The sequence below is a fragment of the Micromys minutus genome (genome assembly GCF_963924665.1).
Source record: "Micromys minutus genome assembly, chromosome: 17".
In the NCBI taxonomy this organism is placed as follows: Eukaryota; Metazoa; Chordata; class Mammalia; order Rodentia; family Muridae; genus Micromys; species Micromys minutus.
In genome coordinates, this window is record NC_137952.1 from 13702888 (window position 1) to 13730612 (window position 27725).

General features: G+C 39.1%; 2 protein-coding genes across 2 annotated transcripts in view; one reads left to right on the forward strand and one right to left on the reverse strand.

Moving 5' to 3' along the window:
• Window positions 1-9647, forward strand: part of CCDC73 (coiled-coil domain containing 73) — a gene marked incomplete at its 3' end in the record, with an annotated part of 100861 nt that extends 91214 nt beyond the window's left edge. The window contains exons 14-17 of the mRNA XM_080931507.1: window positions 54-240; window positions 1213-2646; window positions 5803-5936; window positions 9453-9647. Of these exons, the coding sequence (XP_080787633.1) occupies window positions 54-240; window positions 1213-2646; window positions 5803-5936; window positions 9453-9647 (1950 nt within the window). The remainder of the gene's footprint in view (window positions 1-53; window positions 241-1212; window positions 2647-5802; window positions 5937-9452) is intronic.
• A 459-nt stretch (window positions 9648-10106) lies between these two features.
• EIF3M (eukaryotic translation initiation factor 3 subunit M) lies at window positions 10107-26233 on the reverse strand. The gene is made up of 11 exons (XM_080931004.1): window positions 26106-26233; window positions 23964-24096; window positions 22823-22961; window positions 22096-22219; window positions 21758-21852; window positions 16335-16418; window positions 15502-15601; window positions 15069-15150; window positions 11643-11786; window positions 10715-10775; window positions 10107-10291 (listed from the first exon to the last, which is right to left on the reverse strand). The coding sequence occupies exons 1-11, from the start codon at window positions 26145-26147 to the stop codon at window positions 10171-10173; spliced, it is 1125 nt and encodes a 374-aa protein (XP_080787130.1). The 5' UTR covers window positions 26148-26233; the 3' UTR covers window positions 10107-10170.
• Window positions 26234-27725: the final 1492 nt, after the last annotated feature.

Consider the following 27725-nt stretch of genomic DNA (forward strand, 5'->3'; position numbering starts at 1 on the left):
AAGTTTGCTCATATGTCTAACACACTTAAAGTCTTTTGTCTATTTTATACTAGAGCGTTCCAGAACTAAATGATGAAAATAGTGATGAGTTATCTAGTAAAACATCAAAAAATACTGTCACACAAAAGTACAGTTCTGGTCAAGAAATATGGAGGAAAAATACAAAGAGTTTTTGTTTGAATACTGAATACAGAGGAAAAGAGGAAAAGAAAGATCTACCTGTAGGAAAAACTGCGGAAGGTAACCTTCCCATCACATTGATAAAGTACATGGTGGGCCCTCCTCTACCATTTAGGGAACTGACAGCTACAGTTTATTATTGTTACAGCTTCTAATATTGTTAGGAAGCACTATTCATCTGACTGTAAAGAAGTATTTTGCAAATGAGTCTTTAACAGTGTCTTTGCAGAGAACATTCTCTGGGTCACCAGTATACTTCTGGTGAGCAGACCACAGCATTTCTGTTGCTTTAGACTGGGCCAATTCCTCCACTATGAAGAGTAGCTTAAAGTGGCACTGACTGAGGTGTTCCGCTGAGGGTGGATAGCCACTTGGTGGAGATGTTGGAGAATGCTTGAACCAATATAGCCCTTCAAGACCTGAAATGTTCTAGTTATTTTAACTATACTTATGATTTGGTTCTATACTTAAAGCAATGATAAACTAAATTGTCTTCAGTAAGTAGATATTCTGTGAATTGGCCCAAAATTATTCCAGAATTTTAAAATACTTACAGGGTAATAACAACAAAATGATTGTCAAACATGAGCAAGCTAATTATCAACTTCTGAATGTTTAGACCTGGGTTGTAATGGAGGTTAGTATAGACATTAATTTGTATCAGTTATATCTTTATATGGGATTGTACTATGTGCCCCAAGGGAACAAATACAGGAAAAACGAAGACCATTGTGTAAACACCTCATGCTGCTTGCCCACTGGGTAATATCCATGCTGCTCGCCCTGTTAAACCAATGTGATTTTGATATTGTGAAATAAAAATGTTTTGGGGCAGAGCCAAGAATTTATCATCCAGACATACAGTGCTTTAGTATAGAAACTCAATATTTGAATAAAATTGTTGTCATGTTTGTATTATTAATGTCCAGTAGACTAATTAAGTCTAAATATATTTTCAGAAAACATAGGTGACACATGTTATAAGCAGCTTTGCTGAGATTCTAACATCTTATTGTGTCTTCTTCATGACAGATTTACAGCCTTTTGAAATAAGCAAAATTAATACGGTGGTATCTAAGGACAGAAACCAAAGTGGAATGTCTCCACACAAAGTCCTAGATAAAGATGTAACTGATCAAGAACAAACTTCAAATGTTACTGACAGTAGAAAATCAATTACTATAGAGGTAAAAGACAAGCTGTGCCTGGAAAAAGCCAGTGGATACTCAGAATTTAACTCACCGAATAATTTATTTTTAGTGGTCGATGAATCACTAGAAACAGAAAAGATATGCCTAGAAGGAACTGAAGGATTTGGTCTTCCCCACAGTGTTGTAGTTGTACCACTGGACACTCGAAGTAACAAAGCCTCCTTAAATGGTATGTCAAATGAGATAGCTCACAAAAGAAGCTGTAACACAGATGGTTCTGAAAGCAACCCATTCAAACAGCAATTCAATTTGTTTCCAGTAGATCTGGAAAATGCAACAGAGAAGGAAATTACAAACCATGACCAAATCAAAGCGGGTTTAGATTCACTTCTAGATATAAAACTAAATCTTGATCCATGTAAGAAACATGATTTACAGGATTCAAGTAATGTTATGTTAGATGTTAAGTACCAAAAAATAAAACAAACATTAAGAGAAGAGAGTCAGTGCAGCATAGAGCTCTGTTCTTGTTATCAGCCAGCCAGTAAGGCTCCCCAGAAGCCTGCAGCAGCCATTGCCTGTGCTGCAGTAATCAGCCCACCCAGCCCATCTGCTAGCTCTGGTAATAATTTGACAGGACTTAAGAAATCAGAAAACAGTATTAATACTATGCCAACATCAGTGAGACCTGCCTCAGGCCCTGCAGAAAGAACTACAAGGACAAATATAATTGACATACAAAACAGTCCACTTAAGAACCGTTTGGGAGCTTCAGAAAGCAGTGTGAGCATCTCAAACGCTCAGGTTAACCAAGGAGACAGTCATGCTTCACAAGCCACAGAATTCAAAACTGCAGTTCCCCTGACAATTTCCTCAGAAAAACAGCTTCCTGGTGAGAACAGTGGTCTCTTTCCCTTGGTGGATGTTAAAGAAAGACAGTGCATGTTGCTAAACAACCGAGAGAAAGCAGAGGCAGTAAACGACATCCTGTCAGAAGGAGCATGCCGTGAAGGTCTGCTGGGAGACCCACATTTGTCTCATGGAACTCCATCTGCAGACTCAGTAAACACAAGTGCAAGGCCGGCCTTTGATCTTCCTACTCCAGATAAAAAACCAAAGAAAACTCCAGGCTACATGAAGTTTGTAGCCCCTAGTCCTCGGCCAAAAATAAACCAAACTAAAACCACTGTAACTTCCAGCATCCCTTTATTGCTGAAGGAGAAACCAATAGGTCTGTCAGAAAACAGAGAGATTGCTCCTGTGACTTTTTGTAAAAATGTTGGTCTGGATGACACTAGAAAAAGCACTGAGCCAGGTAAGAAAACAAGACCATGCTTGAACTCTTTTTCTTTTTTTCCTGCCACTTAACTATTCTTGACAGTTTCTGGATTTGCTTAAAGTGAAAAGAATGTATGTATATTTGTGTGTGTAAAATCTCCTAAGCATAATATAGAATGGTTTTATTTAGATGATTTAAAAACATTTTTTGAGACAGCGTTTCTCTGTGTAACCGTGGCTGTCTTGGAACTCACTTTGTAGACCAGTCTGGCCTCAGATTCAAAGATCTGCCTGCCTCTGCCCCTGCAGCACTGGGATTAAAGTTGTTCAATATCACTGTCTGAATTAGATAAATTATTTTTAACCAACTCTGAGTAGTAATGTCAGTGTATATCAGTTACACTTGAAGTGTTGTTCTCATTGTTAAAGTATGGCAGCAGTGACAGGTCCAGGTCACTGAGTTTAAATTAGGAAAAACTGCCTACTTAGTCAGTCTCAACCTGTCTCTGTCTCTGAGTAAATCTGGTCGTCCCCTTTCCGTTTTAGTTTTTATACTGTATTACCAGCACAGTAATTCAACCTGTTCTTCATTTGATGGGCAGAAGTAGAACGGGAATTTCATATCATTGGATCTTGCTGTTGTTGCTTGAAGCACTCTAGTCTTTTAATAATTATGTGCCTGTTTTATTCACATTACTTTAGAGATTAGAGGGTCCATTTCTTTTTAAAGTAGCACATAAATGGCATCTTTAAAAATAATTTCAGAACCAAAATAACTTGATGAAATATAGGATTTGGTAGAGAGACATGGATGTTGGGTGCCAATATTGAGGTTCCTATTCCCTGCTTTTGTTTATATTTTACTACAGATATTTAAAAATGTACAACATATTGGGCTGTGGAGGCAGCTGGTCAAAGCACTTGCCATGTGCAAATAAAGACCAGTGTTTGGTCTTAAGCACCCAAACAAGTGCTGGTGGATGTGGCAGCCCTCAGGGATCCTTGGAGGAAGCTGGCTAGCCAGATTAACTGAATAAGCCAGTCTGGGTTTCAAGTGAGCAACCCTACCTCTACACACAAGGTGGAGAGTGAAAGAGAAGACATCTGACAGCAGCCTGACTGCCACGCACTTGTGTTCCTACATACATGCAAAGCATGCATATACACAAACATACCATACATGCCAAAAGCTCCATATGAATAGGTACTATAGCTGTAAGTTAAACATATCAAAGAAATAGTCTGTGATGAAAATGAAAAAGTATGTTTACTCTGCTAATAGTAATTTCAGTCAAAGTTGCTGGGGCTAAAGGCATTCTTAAAGATTTTTTGGATGCTCCACCATGTTCATAGCAGCCTTATTTATAATAGCCTGAAGCTGGAAAGAACCCAGATGTCCTTCAGTAGATGAATGGATACAGATATTGTGGTACACTTACACAATGGAGTACTACTCAGCTATCAGAAACAATGACTTTATGAAATTCCTAGGAAAATGAATGCATCTAGAGAATATCATCCTGAGTGAGGTAACCCAGTCACAAAAGAACAGACATAATATGCAGTCACTGATAATTGGATACTAGCCCCAGAAAGCTCTGAATACCCAAGAAACAACTCACAGATCATATGAAGCTCAAAATAAAAGGCCAAAAAAATGGAAGCCTCAGTCCTTCTTAGGGAAAAAAAAAAAAGAACAACAACAAAAAAGCCAATAAGTGTATAGCACCCTCTCAGAATGGGGACACCTAGGCCTTAAATCATTAATAACTCAAGAGCTAAGAAGATAGCCTTGGGGCAATTTTTGGTATTTAAAATTATTATGTTTAATCTTTATACACCAAGAAAATTTTGACTATTTCCATGTTACATTTTATTTTACATATACGTTATGATCGTTGTAAATAGTAAGATTTCAATGCATACTATCAAACCTTTAAAAAAATCAAGTACTGACAAAAATATATTCATATAGTTTTATGCTGAAATGCTTTTTAATAATCTGTACATGTATCTCTTTTGTTTTTAATAAAGTTGTAAGAAAAAAAATAAAGATTTCTTGGACAGTCGTATTAGTATTGAGCTGATCATCTTCTAGCTTTGGCCTCTCTAGTACTGAGGACAGAGTGCTTAGGTTACAGATGTGTGCCACCATGCCTTGTTAACTAGATTTTAAGGGAACTTGGAATTTAGACACACTGAAGAAATGCAGGTTACAAGGAATGCTTTGTATGGTGCACAACTGAATAGGCTTCTTTCAAAAAGAAAATTGAGAAAAGGTTTTTAAAGAACATTAGGGGCTTAATGACAAAGTATGTACCTTGTCTACTTGCACCATTGATGGGGGGGGGGGGGGAACACCAAAATACCGAATAACTTCATCTTCCAAAGTGCAGTTTCAATGTTAAACACAGCTTTAGAGTTTGGTATAACATTCACCATTTTCTGAGCACATTTCTTTCTTTTTGTATTGGATTTTTAAATTTCCATTTTAAATGTTATCCCCTTTCCTGTTCCCCCCGACAAGCCCCCTATCCCACCGCCCCTCCCCCTGCTTCTATGAAGGTGCTGCCCACCCACAACCCCCTCCCTCCTGCCTCCCCACACTGGTATTCCTCCACACGGGGGCATCAAGCCTTGACAGAACTAAGGGCCTCTCCTCCCACTGATGCCTGGAGCCATGGGTCCCTCCATGTGTACTCTTTGGATGGTGCACATTTGAATGGCATAGAGATGTCTAAAATTCTAAAACTGAATATATTCTTACTGAGCATGTCTTATAACATTTTTCAGCTCTACATTTAAGTAATTTTTGTTATTAATCCCCAAATCCCTTCTGAACAGCCTTTCTTTCATGGCAATTTTCTTAAATAGTTTGTAAATTCCCCATTAATCTGAATTCATAGAGCAGTTATTAAACATTCATGTGTGGGTAATGCGGTAAGCAGGAAATAACATTTTGTATGTATGTATTTATGCCATCCTACCCTTTTTAATGACTTAGGTAATGACAACAATACAGTCTTGTTTCTGAAAAGAAATACCAAACAGGAAAGTCTAGGAAACAGTAATACTCAATCTGAAATGGGCATTGATTTTTAAACACAAAAACATAAGACCTGAAAGTTTGATCATTAAGATGAGTGTCTAGAGAATACAGTTCAGTTGTTGTCATTTCCTGTTTGTCAATCAGATCCTACCAGCATTAGCAGAGTTGCTGACACTGTGAGTAACCGGAACATCCATCTGGATCCCAAGGGACAGCCCAGTGAAGAGAGGAATGCAACTGCACAGACGGTTTATGATTCTTCTTTTCCCACAGAACATGTAAGTCAATTAAAAATATTGCTGAGCAGACCGCAGTGAGCTAATTCTGCAGATATGTGTAGCACTGTATGCATCTGGATACTATAAGCCCTAACTGATCTCCAGAATAATACAAGAGGGCAACGTGGCACCATTTTTCATAATTAAAGCTGATAGAAAACAGCAGGAAAAAGTCACAGTGTATAAATCACATAGATACAAACCAGCCTGTTTGCAGGGACTAAGGCATCATCTATGTACTCCTGTTGCTTCAACTTAGAAATAGGGGATTGAACACCCCAAATTTTTTTATTAATAAGCCATCAAGCTGATTGTTTTCATTTGTATTATTTCTGGGAAATGTATGAATGGATAGTCTCCATAATACAGTGATAGAATGTATGTGTTAAACAGTTGTTTGTGGAGATTGTATGGCTTCTAGGAGCGTTCATCATAAGAACAACTAACCATAGCTGACAAGTTATCTGGTTAAATTTCTAAGTTTTATATTATAGTGTATAGAACTTTGCTCACCAAGTCTGTATTGTTTAGTCTTTAAAAAAAGTAGACCAGTATGGGTGTAAGTGTTCAAAGGTTAAGCAATAGCCATTCATGAGCTTACAACAGCAACCCGTTCTGCCGATCTTTTGCTAACATCCCTAACACACAAGCTTTTAGCCACCCTTTTTAATGGGAGAAACCCACCACAGTAGTGAACTTGGCACTAGGAAGCCTGACTTCCCAAGCAGAAAGCAAGCTTTTGTCAGAATTGGACACATTTGGTGAGGCCTATCCTACCCTCTAGCATCTTAAGGGCTCCACAGAAACAGTCTATTTCCCTTGAAAACCCATTTTTGTAGTTAATCTAGAAGTTGTGTCTGATGTTCTACCTGCAGTTAGTTCCTCAGGGTTTGCATTTATAGATTTTTGTAACATGTTCAAAGTAACACATTTACCACACATCCTGTACTTTATTTTACAGATGAAGAAATAACACAAATGTGTAATTTCTTCCAAGGTCATTTAGATATTCATGGTGGACCTGCATCACATGTCCTGGCTCAGTCCAATGTTGTTCTCAACTTTTCATTAATAAAAAAAGGGCTCTAGATTTACCAGAGCACATAACTTTCTGTGTAACTGTACACTGAACATCAGCATCCCTCTAAACTTTCAGTACTAGTTACCACATAACATAGGGGAAAGTCCAAAGTAGATCTTCTAAGAGCAAACCACACCTTTAAAAGACTCAGTCTCCTTTAAAGGTAAGGAAGATAGTGGCATGTGAGCAAGGCTAAGCTGTGAGGCAACCTGGCCTGCAGCTAAAGTACCTACCTGGTGCTTTACACAAACTCCACCAACCTGTTATACATGAGGGTGTTATGAAGGCCAGCAGCCAGAATAATTTTATTTTCCATTCTACTTTTGTTCCCCACACCAGTTAATTTAGGTGTCAACCCAGTTTCTTTGTGGCTTCAGAGGGGGTTGCTCTTATTCATGAGCTAGGTACAGTCTGCTGCATTAACTATATACGGAAGGGACGTTGGTGAGAGCCAAGAATAAATAAAGCTATTAATTTACAGATCTGATCCCACAAAAGGTCTGTGCCAAACCAGAGGAAGTGATGGATCCTAGTAAGACAAGGAACTAGCAGAACTGTGCTGACAGATCTGGAGCAGCTGGAACTAAAACAGAGACCATGCTGGTCAAATTTGATCTGTATCACTGTGGCCATTCTCTGGTCTCACCCTCCCACCATGTGGGAAGAACCCAAAGCACATGCCATCTTTTTTCTAATCAAGAGTCAGGATTTTGGTAAATTGCTAATTGTTTGCACCGATGAAGCAAGTGTTTTGGTGGCAAAATAAGAACATTAAATCAGCCAGGGGTGATTGATGTGTTGCACACCTTTAATCCTAGCATTCAGGAGGCAGATCTAGAGATCCAGGACAGCCAGGGATATACAGGAAAACCTGAAAGAGGGGAGGTAGGGAGGAAGTGTGCAGGACACTAACATCACACAGCTGAATCATTTACTTCAGTTAAACTGGATTAGTTTCCAGTTCAGTCCCGAGCTACACTGAACAAACACATCAGACATTATCAGATGTACACTTATGTGCATTCTAATTTCACACCACATTTCTAATTTTATATGTAGTAATAGTGCCTAAAATCTTAAGAAGCTCAAAGGGAAAACCAAGGTCCAGGAAAGCTGAATAGGACTTGCTCAGACCCTTAATTCTGAACTCAGAGGTGGGGATAGGGAATGACTACAGAATTTTAGGCAATACTGCAATTCTGAGGGAAACTTTGGTTTAAATTCTAAACACCTAAGCTCATTTAATAAATCCATTACTTTCCACTAGAATGAGATAATGCTACATGCATGCTTGCCAAAAGACCTTTGGTAATAAGCACCTCAAAGATCTTTTGTGATAAGTGATTATTTCCTTTTAAGTGGCTTTCTCTAGTCTAAATTATGGGGCATGGAATGTGATGGTGCTGTCCTCTAGTTTTTAAGACCAGAAAAAAAAATTTCCACTATAAACTACTAAGATCTAAATCTTAAAAAAGACTTTTAGATTTATATCAAAATGCTTACTATTGGAATATTAGGATTTTAATGTAAATTATTTTGTATTTACAAAACATATGCATAAGCCATTCACACTAAAAACACATCAACCTTTATGCTAAAGCTATCTAATTTTCTCTTGAGAAAAGAAGTAGATTTGGAAATCTTATCTGAGGACCAATTTTTTCTCCATAAGATCACTTCAAACTTTTTGATAGGGATAAATTGGAAACAATGACAGTACTTAATTCATGGTAGTTACAGCACACATTCATAAAGTCCTTTTTTTTGGAGCTCCTTAGCAAAACTGTTTAAAAGACCCAAGAAAGTGCTCACAGAAGGTAAGATAAAAGATTCTATAGAATAATCAAGAACAGCTAGAAAAGGAAGCCCGGCAGCCAACACCACAATACTAGCATGTCTTTCTGGAGGGTAATGAAATAACAATATTTAGGTTCTTCATAGCTCTACTTTCTAGTATTCTATCAGGAAAAAAATTCCTTAAATGAGTTATTTTTAATAGTGTTGAGATTTAGTGTAGTGCCTTGGAAGCATGCCTCTTCTGAGTGCCTTGGTGCTCCTCCGGCTCTTCAAAACAGTGATGAAAGCCTGACAGAAGGGCCATTTTAATTTACGTTCAATTTTTAATTTTCTACTTCCGACAGAAGTTACAAAACACATTTGGGGGGGTGTGGAAGACAAGCTGACAATTATCTGCATAGTTTTAAATTTATTTCATCATCAGTTCAATACCTTTCAGAAAATACTGTGGCATCCCTGGAACACAAGAACTACTGCATAAGCTTGGGATTCATACTAGGGACTGTTGCTGCTAAAGTGCTGCAGTAACTCTGAGTCAGCCGTGAGCTCTAGTCTATGCTAACTGCATGTGTTTTCCATTTTCCTTACTGTCATCTACATGATAATGTTGGTGGTAAAATAAATGTCATCTTTCCTAGGTGAAAGCAGAGCCTTTTATTTCAACTGTGCAACAAAGCCATTCCCAGACAATCCAGAGTGCAGACACTCCTGAGCCACTCACCTTTTCTCCTGCTAACAATGACTGGCAGAGCCTTGTGATGAACCAACTAACTGACAACCAGCCCAAAAGAAGAAAAGTAGAAGAGATGCTGGATAAAGTGATTAAATGTTGATAAATGCTTTCTTTAGTGAGGCTATTGCACTCTGGTGAAGGACTATTATGTAAGCTTTATAGCTGTCTTCATTTCAACTTTTTCTACCATGAAGACCTCATCTTGCTGTTAGTACCTAGGCACCTTTAACTTGTCTTCCCTTTGTTTCCTTCAAAGCACTGTTTATTAGTTCCTTTTTTTGTTATTATTATTAAATTTACTTACTTTATACCCCAATATCAGCCCGTCCTCCCAATAGCCCCTTACACAGATTCCCCCAGCACCCCACCTTTCCCTTCTCCTTTTAAGGTGGAGCCCCCTATAGGTATCATCCCAACAACCCCCCCTCCCATTAGTTCCTTTCTTTAAAGAATTCACATATGATTAAGACTAAGTGGCCCTTTGAAATGTTACTTTTTCTAGAGTTTGTGATATTTCTTAAAACTGAGAAAATAAATAGCCAGATCAGTCAAATTTTAGTTGATATGTTTTACTATGACTTAGAACTTTTTTCCTCCAAGAACAAAATTATTTGCATGAAAATTCAGGTATCTGAAAGACTCAAAAGGCTATTTTTCACTTTGTTCAAGTTCTGTTTCCAGGCATTAAGAGTGTCGTACAGTTGTTGCCACTGCTGTTTTCCAAATGTCCGATGTGTGCTGTGACTAAAAATCAAGAACAAAATATAAATTAACCTAAGTGCTGAGTATTTTTTCAAAACACTACACAGTTGAATCTTCTTCAAATTAAAATTAAATGCAATTTAAAGGTGAAGGAGGATTTAAGTGTGAGCTGCTTATTCTTAGGAACTCTTTTACCACACAGATCTCTTCTCAACGTCTATAAAGCAGACACAAGTCATTAGTATTCTAGCCAGTACTTAGCCATTAAATGAAATGTGCTGGAAAATAGGACTCTTTCATTAAATAAGCTAATCACATTCAGTCTGAACCTTAATAAAATTATGATAAACAGCCGTGGTCTAACTATAGTCAACCGGTAAGAACACTACCTTGGTTTTCTAAACATGTGAAATAATCAGAAAAAAACTAAATTATCCAACAGAAACAAAATATTACAGGCCTTACCTGACAACTACTTTTCTTTGGGTCTGATCGATTTTGCAGTAGACCATTTTAGTTCTTACAGCTGAAAGAGATGTTTTTACTTGTTAGTTATATAGACAATTTCTAAGAAAAAAACAGCTAAGATATGACCAAATTGACCAAAATAAACTCTTACAGTACTGGTAACATTATTTAAAAACAAAAACAAAACACCCCAGCTCTCTGAATCTAATAAAGAAAATGCAACTAAGAAGGTGATTGTCTTGAATTCAAGGCCAGCCTGGGCAGTTGTGACCCAGGCAAAACAAAGAATTCAGTTCTGTTCTTCAGTTATTTATGGGGAAGGTTAATTTCCAAATAAATGTATCACTTCTTTAGATGACTACTGGAAACTTAGATTTATTAGAAACCAAGCTCTATACATTTTATTTCCAACTTTCAAAATTGAAAGATTTAGTTAACAGTCATGTCACTCTACTTGCAGTAATGTGTTTAATCCTTATGATCACAAATAATGTCCATATTCCTGTCCTACTTGAAGATGTGAGTTAAAATCTATGTTCTGTTTTCAGACAGTCTTGCTATGCATCCCTGGTTGACTTATAGTAGTCCTACCTCAGCCTCCAAAATGTTAGGATTACAAGCACTAATCAGCACATCCAGGAAAACATCCCTACTTCTAAACATCATACATAGTGTGAGATTTTGGAAAATAGGACAATAAAAAAAAAAACAAAACAAAACAAAAAACCCAGCACAGCCATTTCATTCTACAAGTTAATGTGATTCTCTCTCTCTCTCTCTCTCTCTCTCTCTCTCTCTCTCTCTCTCTCTCTCTCTCTCTCACTCACTCACACACACACACACACACACACACACACACAAACCCAAGATAAAATGATCGACATTGTAGATATTCTTGAAAGCAATGAGCAATTAATTGCCTTACCATCAATAACAAATGCTTCCACATCATCAGCTCCAATCTGTAGCTCTTGCTGCATAGTGTCAAAAGAAATTTCTTTGTTTTCCACTGCCATTCCCATAAAGGTGAGGAGTCTCATTTTTGCCATATTTTGCTCATGTAACAAGCCTAAATTACAGAACAGTGAACTCTGATGAGTGTCCATGCAAGGCTTCCACAATCACACTTAAACAGTAGTTGTCACTATGTGTGAGCACTTACATAGAGCAAACCTGACACGTTATTTTTGACCTTAAGGTAGTAAGGATTTTTCCAAAATGATTATATTATTTTATGGTATCAATAATAGAATACAGGATTGTATTTAGGTTTAAAGTTAAGCATGGGCTACATATATGTTTTTTAACTGATATGCATGTTTGATAAGGCCAAGAATAAAATTATATAAACCATTTAATATTTGTATCATAATCTCTAATGATATACACTATTACAAGCTATTATATATCACAAAACTCTTACAAGCTATTAAGATCACAAAACTCTTTAGACTTGGAAGTAAATATAATAAGCTATTATCTTCTTCTTAAAAAAAAAAAAACAAACCCAAAGATTAAGTAACTGACTTATAGTTACAAAGTGGAAATTATAGCCTGAGAAGGCCCATTTATACAACAGCATAAAAACTCAAAATAATATACAAATTCTAAAGGTATTTGGAATTGTCCTGGCTGTCCTGGAACACACCATACAGAGCAGGTTGGCCTCAAACTCATAGAGATCTGCCTGCCTCAGCCTCCCAAATGCTGAGATTAAAGGTGTTGGCTGTGCGGACCTTTAACTGAGCATAAGCAAAGAACTACAGTAGAATGTTATGGACTTGTTTTGACAGAGACGTGTTATCAAAACAAGTTCTAAAAAGCACCATTATCTCAAGTGTATTATAAGTCATTTAAGCACACATGAATAAAATGACATAGTATTCATGTATTAGTGGAAGACTAGAGAAGCCTGTTAATACAGGACATGATCATTGGTTAATTAGCTGTAATTGCGATACAGGCTTCTGATTTGGCACAGATTCAACAAAAACATGATCACCATAACTCAAATGAATGAGGTACACAAGTATTGCTGAGTTTAATGTCAATCTACCAGCATCAAAAAAAAAATCAATTAGTGCACATTAGCCCTAATTAACAAATGCAAATCAGATGGTGATTAACTTTCTGAGGCAAGAAGGTAGCAACTGGGTAACACAAGATTACATGTGGACATGTTAGGGCAATCTGGTTGACACAGATAATGATACGATTGGCCCAAGTTGTCAGTGTTAATTAAAAAAAAAATGTTTTGAAAAACTGATACCTGTGGAATGTAATACTTATAACAATAATGTTTCTCTTAAAGCATCTATAAAAAAAGCAGATTTTTAGTTGAAGATGTTCAAAAACAAATTAGCAGTTAGGAATTTGTTCCTATCAAATAATATTTAAAATTTCTCAAAAATCCCTTAGTATTCTCAGTTATATGTGCATAAATTGTCCTCTGATTATGGAAAAGCAATATAGACTTTTCAAATTCTGAGGGTCGGATTGAACAATGCATACACAGACACAGGTGCATGTGCTTATGGAATAGGTGGGTAAAGCTGTGGCCTCCACTTTCTAGAGAAAGGGCTCTCACTGAAACTGGATCTGACCATTCAACTAGACTGCCTAGTCTCCAGCCCTTGATACCTGCCTGTTCTGCATGACCAGGATGGGTAACAGACAGACTCACCCAGCTTGCCCATGGGTACTGCAGTCTAACCCTAGTTCTCATACTTGCACAGTACCTTTACTTACGGAGACATCTCTCTAGTCCCTAAAATACTCTTTAAAATAGTTTACTGATGCTCTTGTGCAGAACTCCTACTAGAAATGAAAATATATCAAAGGAATGAAAATTATTCCTGGAATGAACTGCATAAAATCATTTATTTCAGCCTAAAATACACATTTATAGCATTACTTTTAAACAAGGGACCAAATGTACAGTCTTTAGGACCCCTGTTCTGAAAAAGCAAACTATTAAGCAGGGGAAGCCTGAGTTACAAGTCTGAAGGCAGCGGCGCTTTGGTCCATGAACTACGCTCCCTTCCCAGAGGAAAGCTCAGGTCTCTCCATCATATTTCAATTTTAAAGTTATAAAAAATCTAATTTTATGGAAACATTTATTCATTACTAATATGTCAAAACCTTAATGCAGTAATAAAAAAATGTGCATCATTGAGCAATTTCTGCATTGTCACTGACCCTTGTCTTAAAATGCTGCAATATAGAAAACGCAGTTTTAATGCATGCAATAGCTTATGAACCAGTGCTCCTTTGCAACAGTCAATTACACATCGATGGGGGAGTGTCAAAGTGTTAATTACTACTTCTTTTGCCTTGGTGCGTAAATAAAGAGGTTGCTGACATTAACATTCCATCACACAGCTTCATGCCACAAAGCAAATTAACTGGGACAGAATGTGGTTTTCTGGGTCTAGTGCACCTGGCAAAGTATTTTACAGAGACATTCCATGCATCTAATCTTGGTATATTTCAAACACCACATGTTGAAATAAGTAAACCGTCCCCAAAGCCAATGGCTGTACAGATGTACAGGTGACAGGAATAAAGCTAACCAAACTACAAAATGAGTTTAGTTTAGTCAAGTAAATCCCAATCTCTTAGTATCTACTACACCTCACATAGCCAATAAGGTTAATCACTCCATTTTAATATGAAACACAAATCAACCTCTACTGTATTTTAAATGCTACCTATCAGAAAAATAAAATCCCTTTATTTCAGCTGACTTAAGCATTCAAACAAAAATAAAAAACTAGTTTAAGAACATTTAAAACCTGCTCAAAGGCTGGTAAGATGGCGTGGCCTGGAGACATTTGCTACCAAGCCTAACAACCTGAGCATGATACCTTGGAATCGACACAGTAGGAGAGAACAGACTCCTCCTGGTTGTCTTCTGATAGTCATACATATGTATGCACATACACACCCACACCAATAACTAACATTTTAACAAAAATACAAAACCAAAGAAACCAAAAGAACATCAAAAACCAAATCAAGACTTCCTATGCTATCTTCAGAGAACTTTTACTACTGTGTAAATACCACTACACATTCATTTTGGCAGTGGAGTCAACCACACATGAACTATTACTCATTAAGGTTTAATTGTGCAACTATGGTTTATACACATCAGCATGTGTCTAAGCAATGATGTAGTATGTGTGAGTGTATCTATCTCTATAGGAGCCATTAGCCTTTCATCAAGTCTTAAAGCTTTTAAAGTAAGTACTTCTATGCCAGGTGTGATGGCTCCATGCACATTCCTGTCTCTCCCTCAAAGAAAAACAAAACAAATACAACACCATCCCAATCAATACCCAACACTTACCAAGTGAATCTATGAAGTCTTTGTTATTCTGATAGAACTTGACATACGATGCCAATTTAGCACTCACAAAAATGGTTAATAACTACAGAGGTAAGAGAAAAAATAGTATCAAGACAGAAGCTGTATGAGCACTCAGGATATCTTATGGTTTCTAACAATAATTCTCCATATTTAATGTAGAAATCTTTACCAGCATACTGTCCAAACATCATCTGGTTCATTTTAAAAATGAACCAACCAGGAAGTACACTGAGCTCTACAATACTTAGCCCAAATGGAAAACAAAACAAAATAAAGACGATAAAGGAACAGTGTTCGGAGGATAGAGAAAGCTGATATAGCCAGCCTGTTCCCAAGAGACGGTAGGATCTCTCCAGTAACCTCCTGCATGAATACAAAACAAAACAGGGCTGCTACTTCAGTATGTACTTACATCATGGATAAGCTCGCCTTCCAAAAACTTGACTGGTTTTAGAGTAAGAAGATGGTCAAAAAGAAAGGCATTTGGATCTTTCAGTGCCCGCACAATACACCTTGATAAGAAAACAGAAAGTAAGCTGTGCCTCGAAATCCAAGCTTGTTGCTGATTATTTTGTAGATCATAAAATATATTTAATTTAGTAATCTAAGTTCAATGTAGGATGGACAGATTAAAACAGGTCAATACTATTTTATTGAGGGTGTGCTCTGACAGTCTTAATGCAACAGCAAACAGCTCACTGTTCTCATGACAACCTAACAGACCGTTCTCACGACTATCTTAGAGATCATGAAAGACACCTGAGAAGAACAAGAAATTCATCTAGCAAATGCCAGTATGTTCTGTGCTAAAAGCTTAAATACCAGCACTCTAACTCCAAGCAGGAACCCCGCCATGTCCAAGTACACATCCAATAGTAACCCTTCAGAGAAATGTCATAAAACCCTAATTCTAGTCTCCCTTTATGTTAATGATACAGCACAATGTTCTTACTTCCTCATTAGGAATCGGCTAAAGTTTGCCAAGTAACAAACTCTCTCCTGTGTATATGCCTTATTAAGAAAAACTGACCCGAGAGTGAGTTATAATTCTTCAGTTGTACTTATTAGCCTCTAACAACACAAGCCTGTCCAGTAAACACCAAATGCTATTTCACATGCAATATCAATCCTGAACATGCTACTGGCCTGCTAGCTGTTGCAGAGATTATGTCAGTTGCTGAACTGAAGTCTAGCTCATCTCTACATTGATGGTTAAGTGCTCACTGGAGCAATGTTTGAAATTACCTGTGGGCATCAACTCGAGCCTGGGAAGCATTGTCTTCTGTGTAACTCCCGAGCAATTCCACCATGACCTTTGATGCAGCATCACTAAAAAGAGGATCATTTCAAAGGTCTGAATTTTGGTAGTCACTCTCTCTACTAAAAATACTTACTGATATATACATGAAACAGTGACCAAGATGGCTGTTTATTTAAAAAAGACAAAAAAAAAAAAAAAAAAAAAATCAAGCATTTAAATCACTGTTTAATAGCTTTCTGATGTAAAGTATCCTTAAAATTATGTGATAGTCTTTACAAACATAAAAGAGATAGAATAACTGAGCACATTATTCAATTTGGAGTCTTATACATGCTTATCCTGGCTGGGAATGTAGCTCAAAGGTAAAGTCCTTGTGAGGTATGTGAAAGGCTCTGAATTCTAGCCCCAGTACCTTCAAAAACTAAGCCCAGCATTTATCTTTGTTCTTTCTAATTCCCTTTAATTGAAGAATTTTCAGCAAGTTCATAAACTGTTGCTAAGCTGAGAAAAGTGGGGTTTTCCTTCTTTTTCTAGAAAAAATTTTCCCTTCCTAACTGCATTCAACCTAAGAAACACAGTAAAAAATTAAGTTTAACGGTGTGTGTGTGTGTATTATACATATGCAAAATGTTAAAACATGGGCATGTGAGGTGGTTTAGGTTTAAGGCTCTTGCTGCCAAGCCTGAAAACCTGAGTCTGATCCTTGGGATTCACATGGTAGCAGGAAAAAACTGACTCTCACAAGCTGTCCTTTGGCGTCCACCTGTGCCCCATGGCATATGTACACAGGTGCCCCCCTCAAATCAATACAATAATACATTTTTCAAAAAGTAACAACATTCCCCTTATGCGTCATATACAAGCAGGTACAAGCTTCTGTGTAGACTAGAAAATGCATGGTGATCCTCACCTGATAGAAGTTCCCTTGTCCACTCACTGGAGGAAACAGGGACAAATAGAGGAACAGGAACTGAAGAAAAGGTCAGAGACAACCTCACCTGGGGATCCACCCCATATGCAGCCACCAAACACAAGCACTATTGCTGATGTCAAGAAGTATTTACTGGCAGAAGCCTGATATGCATGCCTCCTCAGAGGCTCTGCCAGAGTCTTACAGATACAGCTGAGGATGGTTGCAGCTAACTATCGGACTGAACATGGGGTCCCCAATGAAGGAGGTAGAGAAAGGTCTGAAGAAGCTGATAGGGTTTGCAACCCCATGGGAAGAACAACATTATCAACCAACCAAACCCTCCACAGCTCCAATGGACTAAAACACCAACCAATGAGTTCACATGGGGAGACCCATGGCTCCAGTTGCATATGTAGCAAAGGATAGCACTGTCTGGCATCAGTGAGAGAAGAGGCCTTTGGTCCAGTGAAGGCATGTTTCCCCGTGTAGGGGAATGCCAAGGTGCTGAGGTGGAGTGGGTGGTTGGGAGAGGGAACACCTTCATGGAGGGAATGGAGGGGGAGGGGGGATGAGAGTAGGAGGAAAGGGGATACCATTAGAAATGTAAAAACAGAATATCCAATAAAAAAGAAAAAAAAGAAGTTCCCTTGTCTAGGATGTGAAAAACAAGAATGTGACGCAGGTGCAATGTGTGTGTAAGAGAAATGCACTGAGAGAACATTTAAGTATGGTTTTGTAATCTGTCACTCTAAACTGACAAGATGGCTTTCATTACTCACTAAGCACAGCAGGTGAGACTAAGTTGGAAATATGTGCCACATTAAGGATTCCATACTGGATCAAGACAAATGGAAAAACTATAGAACATGCTGAGATTTCAGAGAAAATCATGCTCAGAGAACACAGAAGACTAGTTTGAAGAATGTTGTAACAACGCAAACAGTTGTGCTGTTTGTAGACACAGCACTGGGGAGGCAGAAATAACTAGGTATGGTGATCACAGAAGATGGAGAGGCAAGCGAGGGATAAGATCATCACCATGACATTTACTGATAAGGAACAGAGACTCAGAAAAGAAATGTCAACTCATTTTGGTTACACTGAGTTCATGGTGTCATGGGCTATACACAGAAGTTCAAACAGAAAACATTCACACATATAAATCTGAACTTTTTAGTAGAGCAGTTTGGATTACAGACGTGGATTTTTATTCCAAAGGTGTGAAGGAGGGCTGGAGAAGAGGGCTCAGAAACTAAGAGCATAAGCTACTCTTGCAGGGGACATGGGTTTGGTTCCTGCACCCACATCAAGAAGCTCACAACTGACTCTAAGTCCAGTTCTAAGGCACTGAATGTATACATGCCTTCAGGTGCACATATAAAACAAAACAAAACAAAATCAAAAAAAAGGAAGAAAGATAAGAAGGAAGAGGGAAGGAGGGAAGAGAGAAGAAATGAACAAAGGGTCCTGAGGTAAAGGAGGAGAAGAGTCTGAGTGGAGCACAGACACATTCGGGGGAGAGACAGAGTGGCACGAACTGCTCTTACAAGCTCACAGAGATCCAGCCAGTTTAACACCGTGTGCTTTTGGAAGGCACATCTCTGTCTCTTGTAGCCACTGCTTGTCCATGATGATGTTAGCAACCACTTTTCATCTGATTTATATATACCAATTGCCTGCTGGCAACAAGTCCCTCCCTTCATGAAGTATGTGTTCTAGCAAAATAAACATTAAATATATTGTATTCCTGTTGGCAAAGGGGAAATACATGGTAAGAGAGATGGGGAGGAGAGCTGTTAGCTACATAGGAGGCCAAGAAGGCCCTTGCAATACTTGGAACCACTGAGTGACATGAGGAAGGGATACCTAGGCAGTATTCGGGAGAAACTCAGTGCCATAGGACTAGAGCTGGCTTTGTCCTGTTCCTCTGAATGAAGTCCCTGGAGGGTTCTCTCCAGAGAGAAACAGTTTGACCATCTATATTAAATAGAACTTTCTGACAGCTCTGTTAGGAACAGTTTGACAAAGATCAAAACAAGGACTGGTTAGTGGGCAATTTAACTAAAGTAAGAAAGGGCAGTGGCTTAGACTATCTAGTAGCAATAGAAGTGACATGCTGACTTTAGATTTATTCAAAGCCAAGAGGATTTGTTGATGGATACCAGGCAGAGAGGTCAAAGATGAATTCCAAGTTTTGGTCTTAATCAGTTGGAAAAATGGAGCTGGTGATTTCTTGAGTTCAGGAGGAAAAAAAAAAACAAAACAAAAGACAAGCCTATGGTTTACCTTTGGAACTACCAAATCTAGATGCCTTTGATACACTCTATGGGAGAAGTTAATAGGAATGGACACCTCAAGTTCAGAAAAGCAGCAGAAGAGGTAAAAACTCGAAATCATCAATGTATAGATAACATTTAAAAATAAGATTGCTCAAGGTAGCAGCACTCTAAGAAACATTTGAGGGAGCAAATGGAGCCGCAGTGACTGGGGGACTGGCATGTTAGCTGGTCAGGGCACAGGTGCAGGCCCAGATGCCAAGTGTGATGCAGGGGATATAAACTACCAATACAAAGAACCAACCCATCCAAGCTACACCAGGCCCCAGCTTCTCCATAATACAGCAAGCCAGCAAGCAAACCAGAGAAGCAATGCAACAGAATAGGTAGGTAAGATGGAAAGCTGTGACCGAGAGAATACCAGAGGGCCTCAAGACCAACCATAAAACAAGGAGAACAAGTTAGGCCTGTGAGATGGCTCAAAAGGCAAAGGCACTTGCTCTGCAAAGTGGGACATCTGTGGGAGATCCTCAGAAGCCATGGAGGGGTGCAAGGAGAGAACTGACTTCACCAAGTTGTCCTGACAGTCACTCACTTGAGTGCCCCTCCTGCACATGCCCTGCCCCCACACTAGTAATACAACTTTTTAAAAAGAGAAAAAGTGCTCAGCTGTGGTAAAGTATATTGTAATATGCAAACAACAGGACATATCCAGTAGTCCTGGTAGATGGTACTGACCTATCTTGTTTCTGAGAATAGTTCTGGAACTCCATCATTTCCTTTCCATACATAACAGACTGAGAGCCAAACAAGCAAAGATAAAGAGAAATCCTCCAGAGAGGAGGAGGTACCAACTCCAGAAAGCACCTTACATTCACAGGCAATCACAACACCCATCACCTAAAACCCCTATGCTGGAAAAATCAACTCAATTCCTAAAGGCAAGCTTAAAAATGAAGAGGCCAACAGGGAAGATTCAACATTCAATTCAAACATTCAACAAGTGTTTGCTTAGTCATGAAGCCTTTAAAACTCCATACGTGATGTCCTTATACCTGAAGTAAGGAATAGAATACGGTTTCCATTTTGAATTACTACAAATACACTAAGCAAACTATTCTGCTCAGGGCCCTACAAATGAACTCAAGGTCAGAATCCCAGAGACCTGATTCCACAACCTATACACTAAAATACACATCTCCTATAGTCTGCATGCACTCTATCTGAAATAGTCTTCAAAGTAAACTACTTTCTCTCAACCTTTTACTGACAACTAGTTCAAATATTGTCCCAACCAGGCCAGCATAAACTACCCGCTGCTTCAGAATACAGACTACAAAGGTAAATACTGTTTGCTTACACATCAACCTTCACAACAAAATCATTTATTTTTATAATTTTCCTTAGACAGTATGAAAATATTTACAATGTTCCACATAACAACTGAATTAATCTTGCTAATACTAGCACTAAAAGCTATTATAAAATTTGTGTAAGGAAGTTAACTAAAGTGTTTTTGTTTTTGTTTTTTTTTTGTTTTTTTTTTTTTTTTTAAGAAATATTAAACACGTAAGAAAAAGCAGCTAGGTTTAGCCTTCATTTAAATAGCCATACAACATGGCTAACTTTACAGGCACTAAAGCTAGGACACTGAATAAAAGACATTTTGGCCAGAGGATTTGATGAGTTGAACAGAAAGAAGCCTTTCCACCAAGACCTTGCCAGAGCACAGGAAGAAAGGACTCATTTAATTCTGCAGTTCTCAGCTCAGAGCAACTTCTCTTTCTCAGAGCCCACACCACCTCTTAACAGAAATGACAGTATCGCCCTGGTAAATATTAAATGACTTGTCTACCATCATTCATTTACATTTTTGGGGTTTACAATGGCTTTAAAACAAAACCAAGTTTTGCTTTCTGAAAAGTGTAAATATGAGGAAGAAAAGATTTAAAAACTTCTGATTCAGCACCAGGATCAGAAGCGCACCCCAGCACGCCTGGTTTTAAGTGGTTCCAGGCATGGTACCAGGGCTCCACCCCTCCCAGCTCTCTACTAGTTATGCTACCCAGCTAAGTCTTTGCAATTACCTTTAACTTAGGAGCTAAAGACTTCTGGCTGACTATGGAGAACAAAGTAAACTACTAGCTCAACTTGTCTTCAAGAAACATGCCCATCTACTTAAGAAACAGCTGGGAGTTAGGACAGCACTTCTGAATACCTTTTCTTACAATCCACGAGCGCCTCGTAGAGTAGTCTTAAGAGGGTGTGTTTCTTTTCAGTGGTGAGCTTCCAGTCAGAGATCCACTTTCTCACCTACGTGATTTATGAAAGGAGAGAATTTATTAACGGAGCTGAGCAGCACATATTCAGTTCAGGGCACTCAGCACTTGGGCTGGGGGATCAGTTTAAGTTCATCCACAACTATATAGCAAGTCTGAATCCACCTGGGACTTCATAAGCTCCTGTCTCAAAAAACTGCATCCCACACTTCCCCAAAGAAACGAAGATAAAGTTCAGGACACACAGAGCTGCTACTACCTCAGCTAAAACACTCACTTGATCCAGTTCTGTTGGGATGTACTGGATGGCCCCACATGATGCCGCCACCTTGATGAGGCTGCAGTACACTGTGTACCTTACAGGAGTGTTCTTGTCCATCCCATGGAAAAGGTTGCTGAGCCTGGTGAACAAACAACCAAAGTACTAACTGAGGTTATCTGCTCTCACCACAATACTGCACTAATAACTTAATTTTACAAAAGAGGGAACCTGGGCATAGAAAGGTTGAGTGACTGCCTAAGACAGAAAGCTGCCAACAGTCCAATTCCAGAATTCCTGCTTCTAACAATCACAATTTATACCATACAAACAGTCCTCTGAATTGGGTTTCTTTTAAAAAAGAAGGCTGGAGAAATGGCTCAGCAGTTAAGAGCACTGACTGCTCTTCCAGAGGTCCTGAGTTCAATTCCCAGCAACCACATGGTCATTTACAATCATCTGTAATGGGATCCAGTGCCCTCTTCCAATGTGTTTGAAGACAGCTATACTATACTCATACACAAAATAAATAAATAAATCTTTAAAAATGAAATAAAAATATATTTTTATCATTTTAAATTGTGTGTGTGTGTGTGCACATGTGTGTAGGTGCACAGGTGCTAAAATTTTGGATCACCAAAAGCTGGAGCAAAGGGAACCTGAGCCACCTGCTGAGTGTTGGAAATCAAACTCTGGTACTCTGCAGAGTCATCTCTCCTCTTATGTCTTGCAGTCTTAAACTTACAATTGCAGTCTCAGAGATGGGCGTTCGCCTTCCCGAAACTTGACCAACTTTTCACACAGACTTTCAATCAATGCTTCTTGCTTGTCTGGTTCCAGGATTAACAGGAGGGACACCACACTGTTCATCACACTTTCAACATCTACACAGGAATCAAGAGCACCATCAGCAGAAACATAACATTCAACATATCTAATTCAGCATGTATTTCTAGTGCTTCAATACAAAGAACTTAAAATACATAGTTTAGCTATTGTGAAAGTTTGAGAAGACCTTGATTTCAGGAAGAGCTTTTAAGTATACAGCATCCATGAATTCTCAGTTCACCAGCACCACTGTAGAGCCAGCATTCAGAAAGCAGGTGCATGGTTTACATGCCCACATGTTTTCTTTTATGATTTTTATTGGCATAATATCCAATCATCTTGAAACTACTAGCTAGGTTTTAGGTCAACATGTATCAACTGAAAAACGTTGTACCTCATGTAGAGACTTGTTTAGAAATTAAGGGCTGTTAAATTCCTAGCTGGTTAACTCATTTTCAAGTAACACAAATATTAATTGCACTTGAAATTTAATCTTTAACAAATATTTCAGAAACTCCAGCTGTATCTCAATAAACGGGGAACAGCCTAACAATTAAATATTACATGAAATAATAACTCTTTGATGTCCATCCAAACCACTTCAGTTCATTTAAAAACCATCAGCATCTAGTATATGTAGAAACACAGAGATAGATCTTTCTTTCTTTCTTTCTTTCTTTCTTTCTCTCTCTCTCTCTCTCTTTCTTTCTTTCTTTCTTTCTTTCTTTCTTTCTTTCTTTCTACCTATCTATCTATCTACCTATCTATTCAAAAGGTTTCCCCAGAATGGCTTCCTTTCAGGTCTAACAGAAAAACAAACCCCCCCCCCAAAAAAAAACCCAAAAAACTGAAATTATATGAAAAGATTAAAAACTGCTCAAAAATATTTAATTGAAAATAGTTTCATAATACATTTTTGATTATATTTTCCCCCTCCACACTGCTTAAAAATCTTAGAAGTCTAAAACCAAAGCATCTAACTGACAAGAAAAATTTTAAAGTGAAGTTCTCTTGTGAGAACTTGTAAGAAATACTTTGTAGAAAGAATTAAAACAAACCTTTATCATCTTCCTTCAGACACACATCACAGGCTTCAATAATCTGAGCTAAATCTACATGAAGTCCACCTTCCGAGTTCTCTTCTGAGATCTCAGCTCCTTTTGATTTCAGATAAGCTCGAAGTTCAGCGGCCTATGAATCAAACAGAGTTGCTAAATCTGTAAATCCACTTGTAAAACTGACTTATGACAAAACACAAATGTCAAACCCACCTGCCCTGCTTCCAAAGTAACATGGAAGTGCCCTCAAACTGTGTTGATTCCTCCCTCCCTCTACAAAGTCCACGAAGGCACACAGTTAAGAGATCATATTCAGTCTCCTGTCACCTGCAGCCACTGGACTTCTAGTCTGTAGACAATGCTTTTTTACTTAGCCTAAGTGGTCCCCACCGGGAAGGATGGGGATTAAAGAGAAGACAATTTGACTTCTCTTTAGTCAAAGGTTTTTTTTCCCAATGAAAATTTTATTGCTGTCAAATGTATAAATAGCACTACTAAAAATCACAGACATCATCCAGACAATAAGCTCATTATCCGCTAATAACTCGAGAACCATTTGAGACAAGCATTTTGGGAGATACTAATATAAAAAGATAAAAACAGGCTGTCTGTCAGTGCAGCCTGCATTAAAATGTTTGTCTATCAAATTGGATGCAGTGTATAACAAATTCTTAAAATTTTACATGGCTCTCTGAATCAGAAAGTACTTTTGGTACTATCAAAATAACTACTAAATTAAGTCATTTGGATGTTTCCTACTTTATTCCCTAATTATGATCTTTAATAACTTTTTTCCTTTGATGGTTTGACATTCATACAGCGAAACATAAATGTAGATGACTTTTAAAGCTAACAGAATAAAACCTAAAGCAGCAGAGAATAAAGCATTCCATTAGAGGTGTTGGGCAGTGAGGTGTGCAGGGTGAAATGGTGCACAACTGTGGCCACAGCACTTGAGGCAGAGGCAGGGAGATCTCTATAGGTTCCTGCCCCGCCAAGGTGTAACAAGCCATAGTGAAACACTTCCCAAAACTCAAACAGAGGGGAAGGGGATAGAAAATGTACAGATGTCAAATTGTCTGGACAAAGCCAACTAAAACTTGGGGGAAATAACCAACATTTTAAATCCCAAAAATGTGTTTAGCTACCTCAGAAATCTAACAAACCCATAGATCTGATGGAATTATTTTTCCAAACAATAGCGCAGTAATTTCATATAGAATGTGGCATGGTATTATAAACGATATTTTGAAAACTCAAGTGTCATATTAGAAAGAACAAAGTTTCTAAAGAACACCAGAAATCATTTTTTTCTTTATGACACAAATATATAATCTCTCCAAGATTTAAAGAAAGCATCTGTTCACTTTCTGCTTTAAAAACCTTTTTCTAAGAATTAGTTAAGTTTAATGTTTTTATACCGATCTTGCTGACCACAAGACACTCTACAGTGTGACCAAATGACAAGAAGGTCTCTCTACTAAGACCCTGGACAGGAGTATTTAGAAATACTAGCTAATTCCTGGGAACGCTAGCTTCCATTGATGTCAAATACTTTTTCTTCTGAATCTTTCTATGTGTGCATAACTTTCTCTCTTTTTCTTGTTTAGTATACGGAACCCCAAGTTTCTGTTAGTATTATAGACGACAAACGTCTTCAAAGAATAGTTTTGGTTATAGAATTAAAAGTCTATCATCCCAACAATTACTCTGTTACAAGAAAAACGAAAAGCTATCTGTCCTGTACACCTAAGTGTAAACTCCAACTTCAAAGTGTTCCGGATGGCCCGCCAGATGCGTATGCCTCACAGTCGACTTGTGACTGACAGGTGGGATTATGGGAACAGGAAACACGAGTCAACAAGTAAAATACAGGCCACCGTCGCCTGTGGACGCCTAAAACCCGCATTTAGACGCTCAAAACTGCTTCTCCTGGCCACACACGAACTTCGCAGACACCTTTCCCTGTCCCCGGAAAGTTCTGGGTCGTCGTCAGCGTCTCCGGATGAGTCCCGACGCTCACCGGGCCCGCGTCCCGGCCCTCGGCCGCGCACGCGCCGAGACCCAGGTTAGGAGAGCGCGCCCCCACCTCATGGGCTCGGTCCCGGGGATCTCCCGCCCCTCGGGCCCCACATCGTGCACCTGGTCTTCCTCGCTGATATCGATGAAGGCCGGGACGCTCATGGCGCAGGCCGGGCTGCGGAAGACACTCCGCTTCAGAACCACGCCGACCGGAAAAGGGAGCGGTGCCGCACGGTGTTAGGCACAACCGCTTCCGGGTCAGCAGATGTGGGCGGGTCTTGTGGGCGGGGCCCGCGATACTACTTCCTCTCCGCGGGCCTCTGGTCTTGTTCTCGGCTTCGGCTGCTCGCGGGCTTCTACCTGGAAACCCTTCCCTCCCCCCGGAAACTTAGGTGGGTTGGGCTAAAGTGGCCTCTGCCCGTGGGCTGCTTGCGGGTCACACTCTGCTTCAGGCAGCCGCAGAACGCCAAGGCGTCGGGAACCTAGTGAGTTCTTGGTGACTCTGAGAGCTTTCCAGATGGCCCCTGTCCCTTAAAGCATTGGAACTTTTGTTTTTTTTTTTTTTTTTTTCTGTAGTATGCTTCAACCCAGTTTGCCGGTCCAGTTGCTAGGCAGTGTTCTTTGCTACTTAAGGGTGACTAGTTTTCAAAGAATGCTCCACTTAACTAATAAGGACTTACCCAGAATACACAATGCCTCAGTTTGGGTTACTCAGTATCTGTTAGGAATTGATTCCAGGATCCTTCTAAGGATGCCAAAATCTATGTTGCTCAAGACCCTTACTTAAAAGAGGCTTAGTGTGTGTGTGTGTGTAACCTCTCTCTGCACATCCTCCTGTATACTTTAAGTCATCTCCAGGACACTTAAAATACCTAATCCAGTGTAAATTCAAAGTCTGCATATTCAGTACAGACATTTTTCCAGAATATTTTAGTCTGAAGTTGACTGAACCTGGATACAGAACTTGGAGCCTTGGAGGATCACGAACGTTGAAAATGCAACAATAAGGGGGAAATGCAATTAAAAGGTGGGCTGAAAAAAGTGAAAACAGATTTCATTAGAGAATATACACATGGTATCCACAGTCGATAAAACAAAACGCCCCCATTAAATGGCCTGCCAGGGTATTTTCTTTAATGATTGACATGGTAAGGCCCAGCCCACTGTGGAGGGTGCCATCTGGGTAGGTGGCCTGAGTTGTATAGAAAAGCAAGCCAAGCAAGTTACAAGGAGCAAGTCAGTAAGCAGTAAGCAAGCCTCTGCTTCCCTTCCCACCTCCAGGGAACTGCCTTGGGTTCTGGCCCTGACTTCCCTCAGCTATGGAGTTTAACCTGAGAGTTGTCAGATGAAATGAACCCTTTCTCCCCAAGTCATTTTTGGCCAATATTTTATCACAGTGATGGGAAACAAACTAAGGCAATCTTCCCGGAGTGTGGGTTACAGAGTAGAAAGAGCGCGATGTACATTCTCAAGGAGGAAAAGGAAGGGAGGCTGGTGGAAAGGAGGAGAGCGAATTTCTGGGGGGAGGGGAGAAGGAGGAAGGGGGAGGGAAGGGAGAGGAGGAGGAAGGGGGAATGGGGCAATGAGGCAGAACGTATTAGGATGGTCTTCTCAGAATTTTAGGTGGGAGAAGATGCCCAGTGGTCCTGTAGACACATTAATATTCTAGTTAGCTAGGTCAAAGCTGGGCACTGAAGCTGAGTACAGCCCTTCCTTGCTCATCATCACAACAATCTTTGC

Bases quoted from the DNA above. Each gene is read 5' to 3' on its own strand.
- EIF3M (XM_080931004.1), bottom strand. From the start codon at position 26,147: ATGAGCGTCCCGGCCTTCATCGATATCAGCGAGGAAGACCAG. The intron at 22,220-22,822 runs GTAAGTTTAAGA...TTTGTTCACCAG, and splicing joins CCATCTCTGAGACTGCAATT to GCTCAGCAACCTTTTCCATG. The intron at 15,602-16,334 runs GTAATTTCAAAC...TTTCTTATCAAG, and splicing joins GCTCGAGTTGATGCCCACAG to GTGTATTGTGCGGGCACTGA.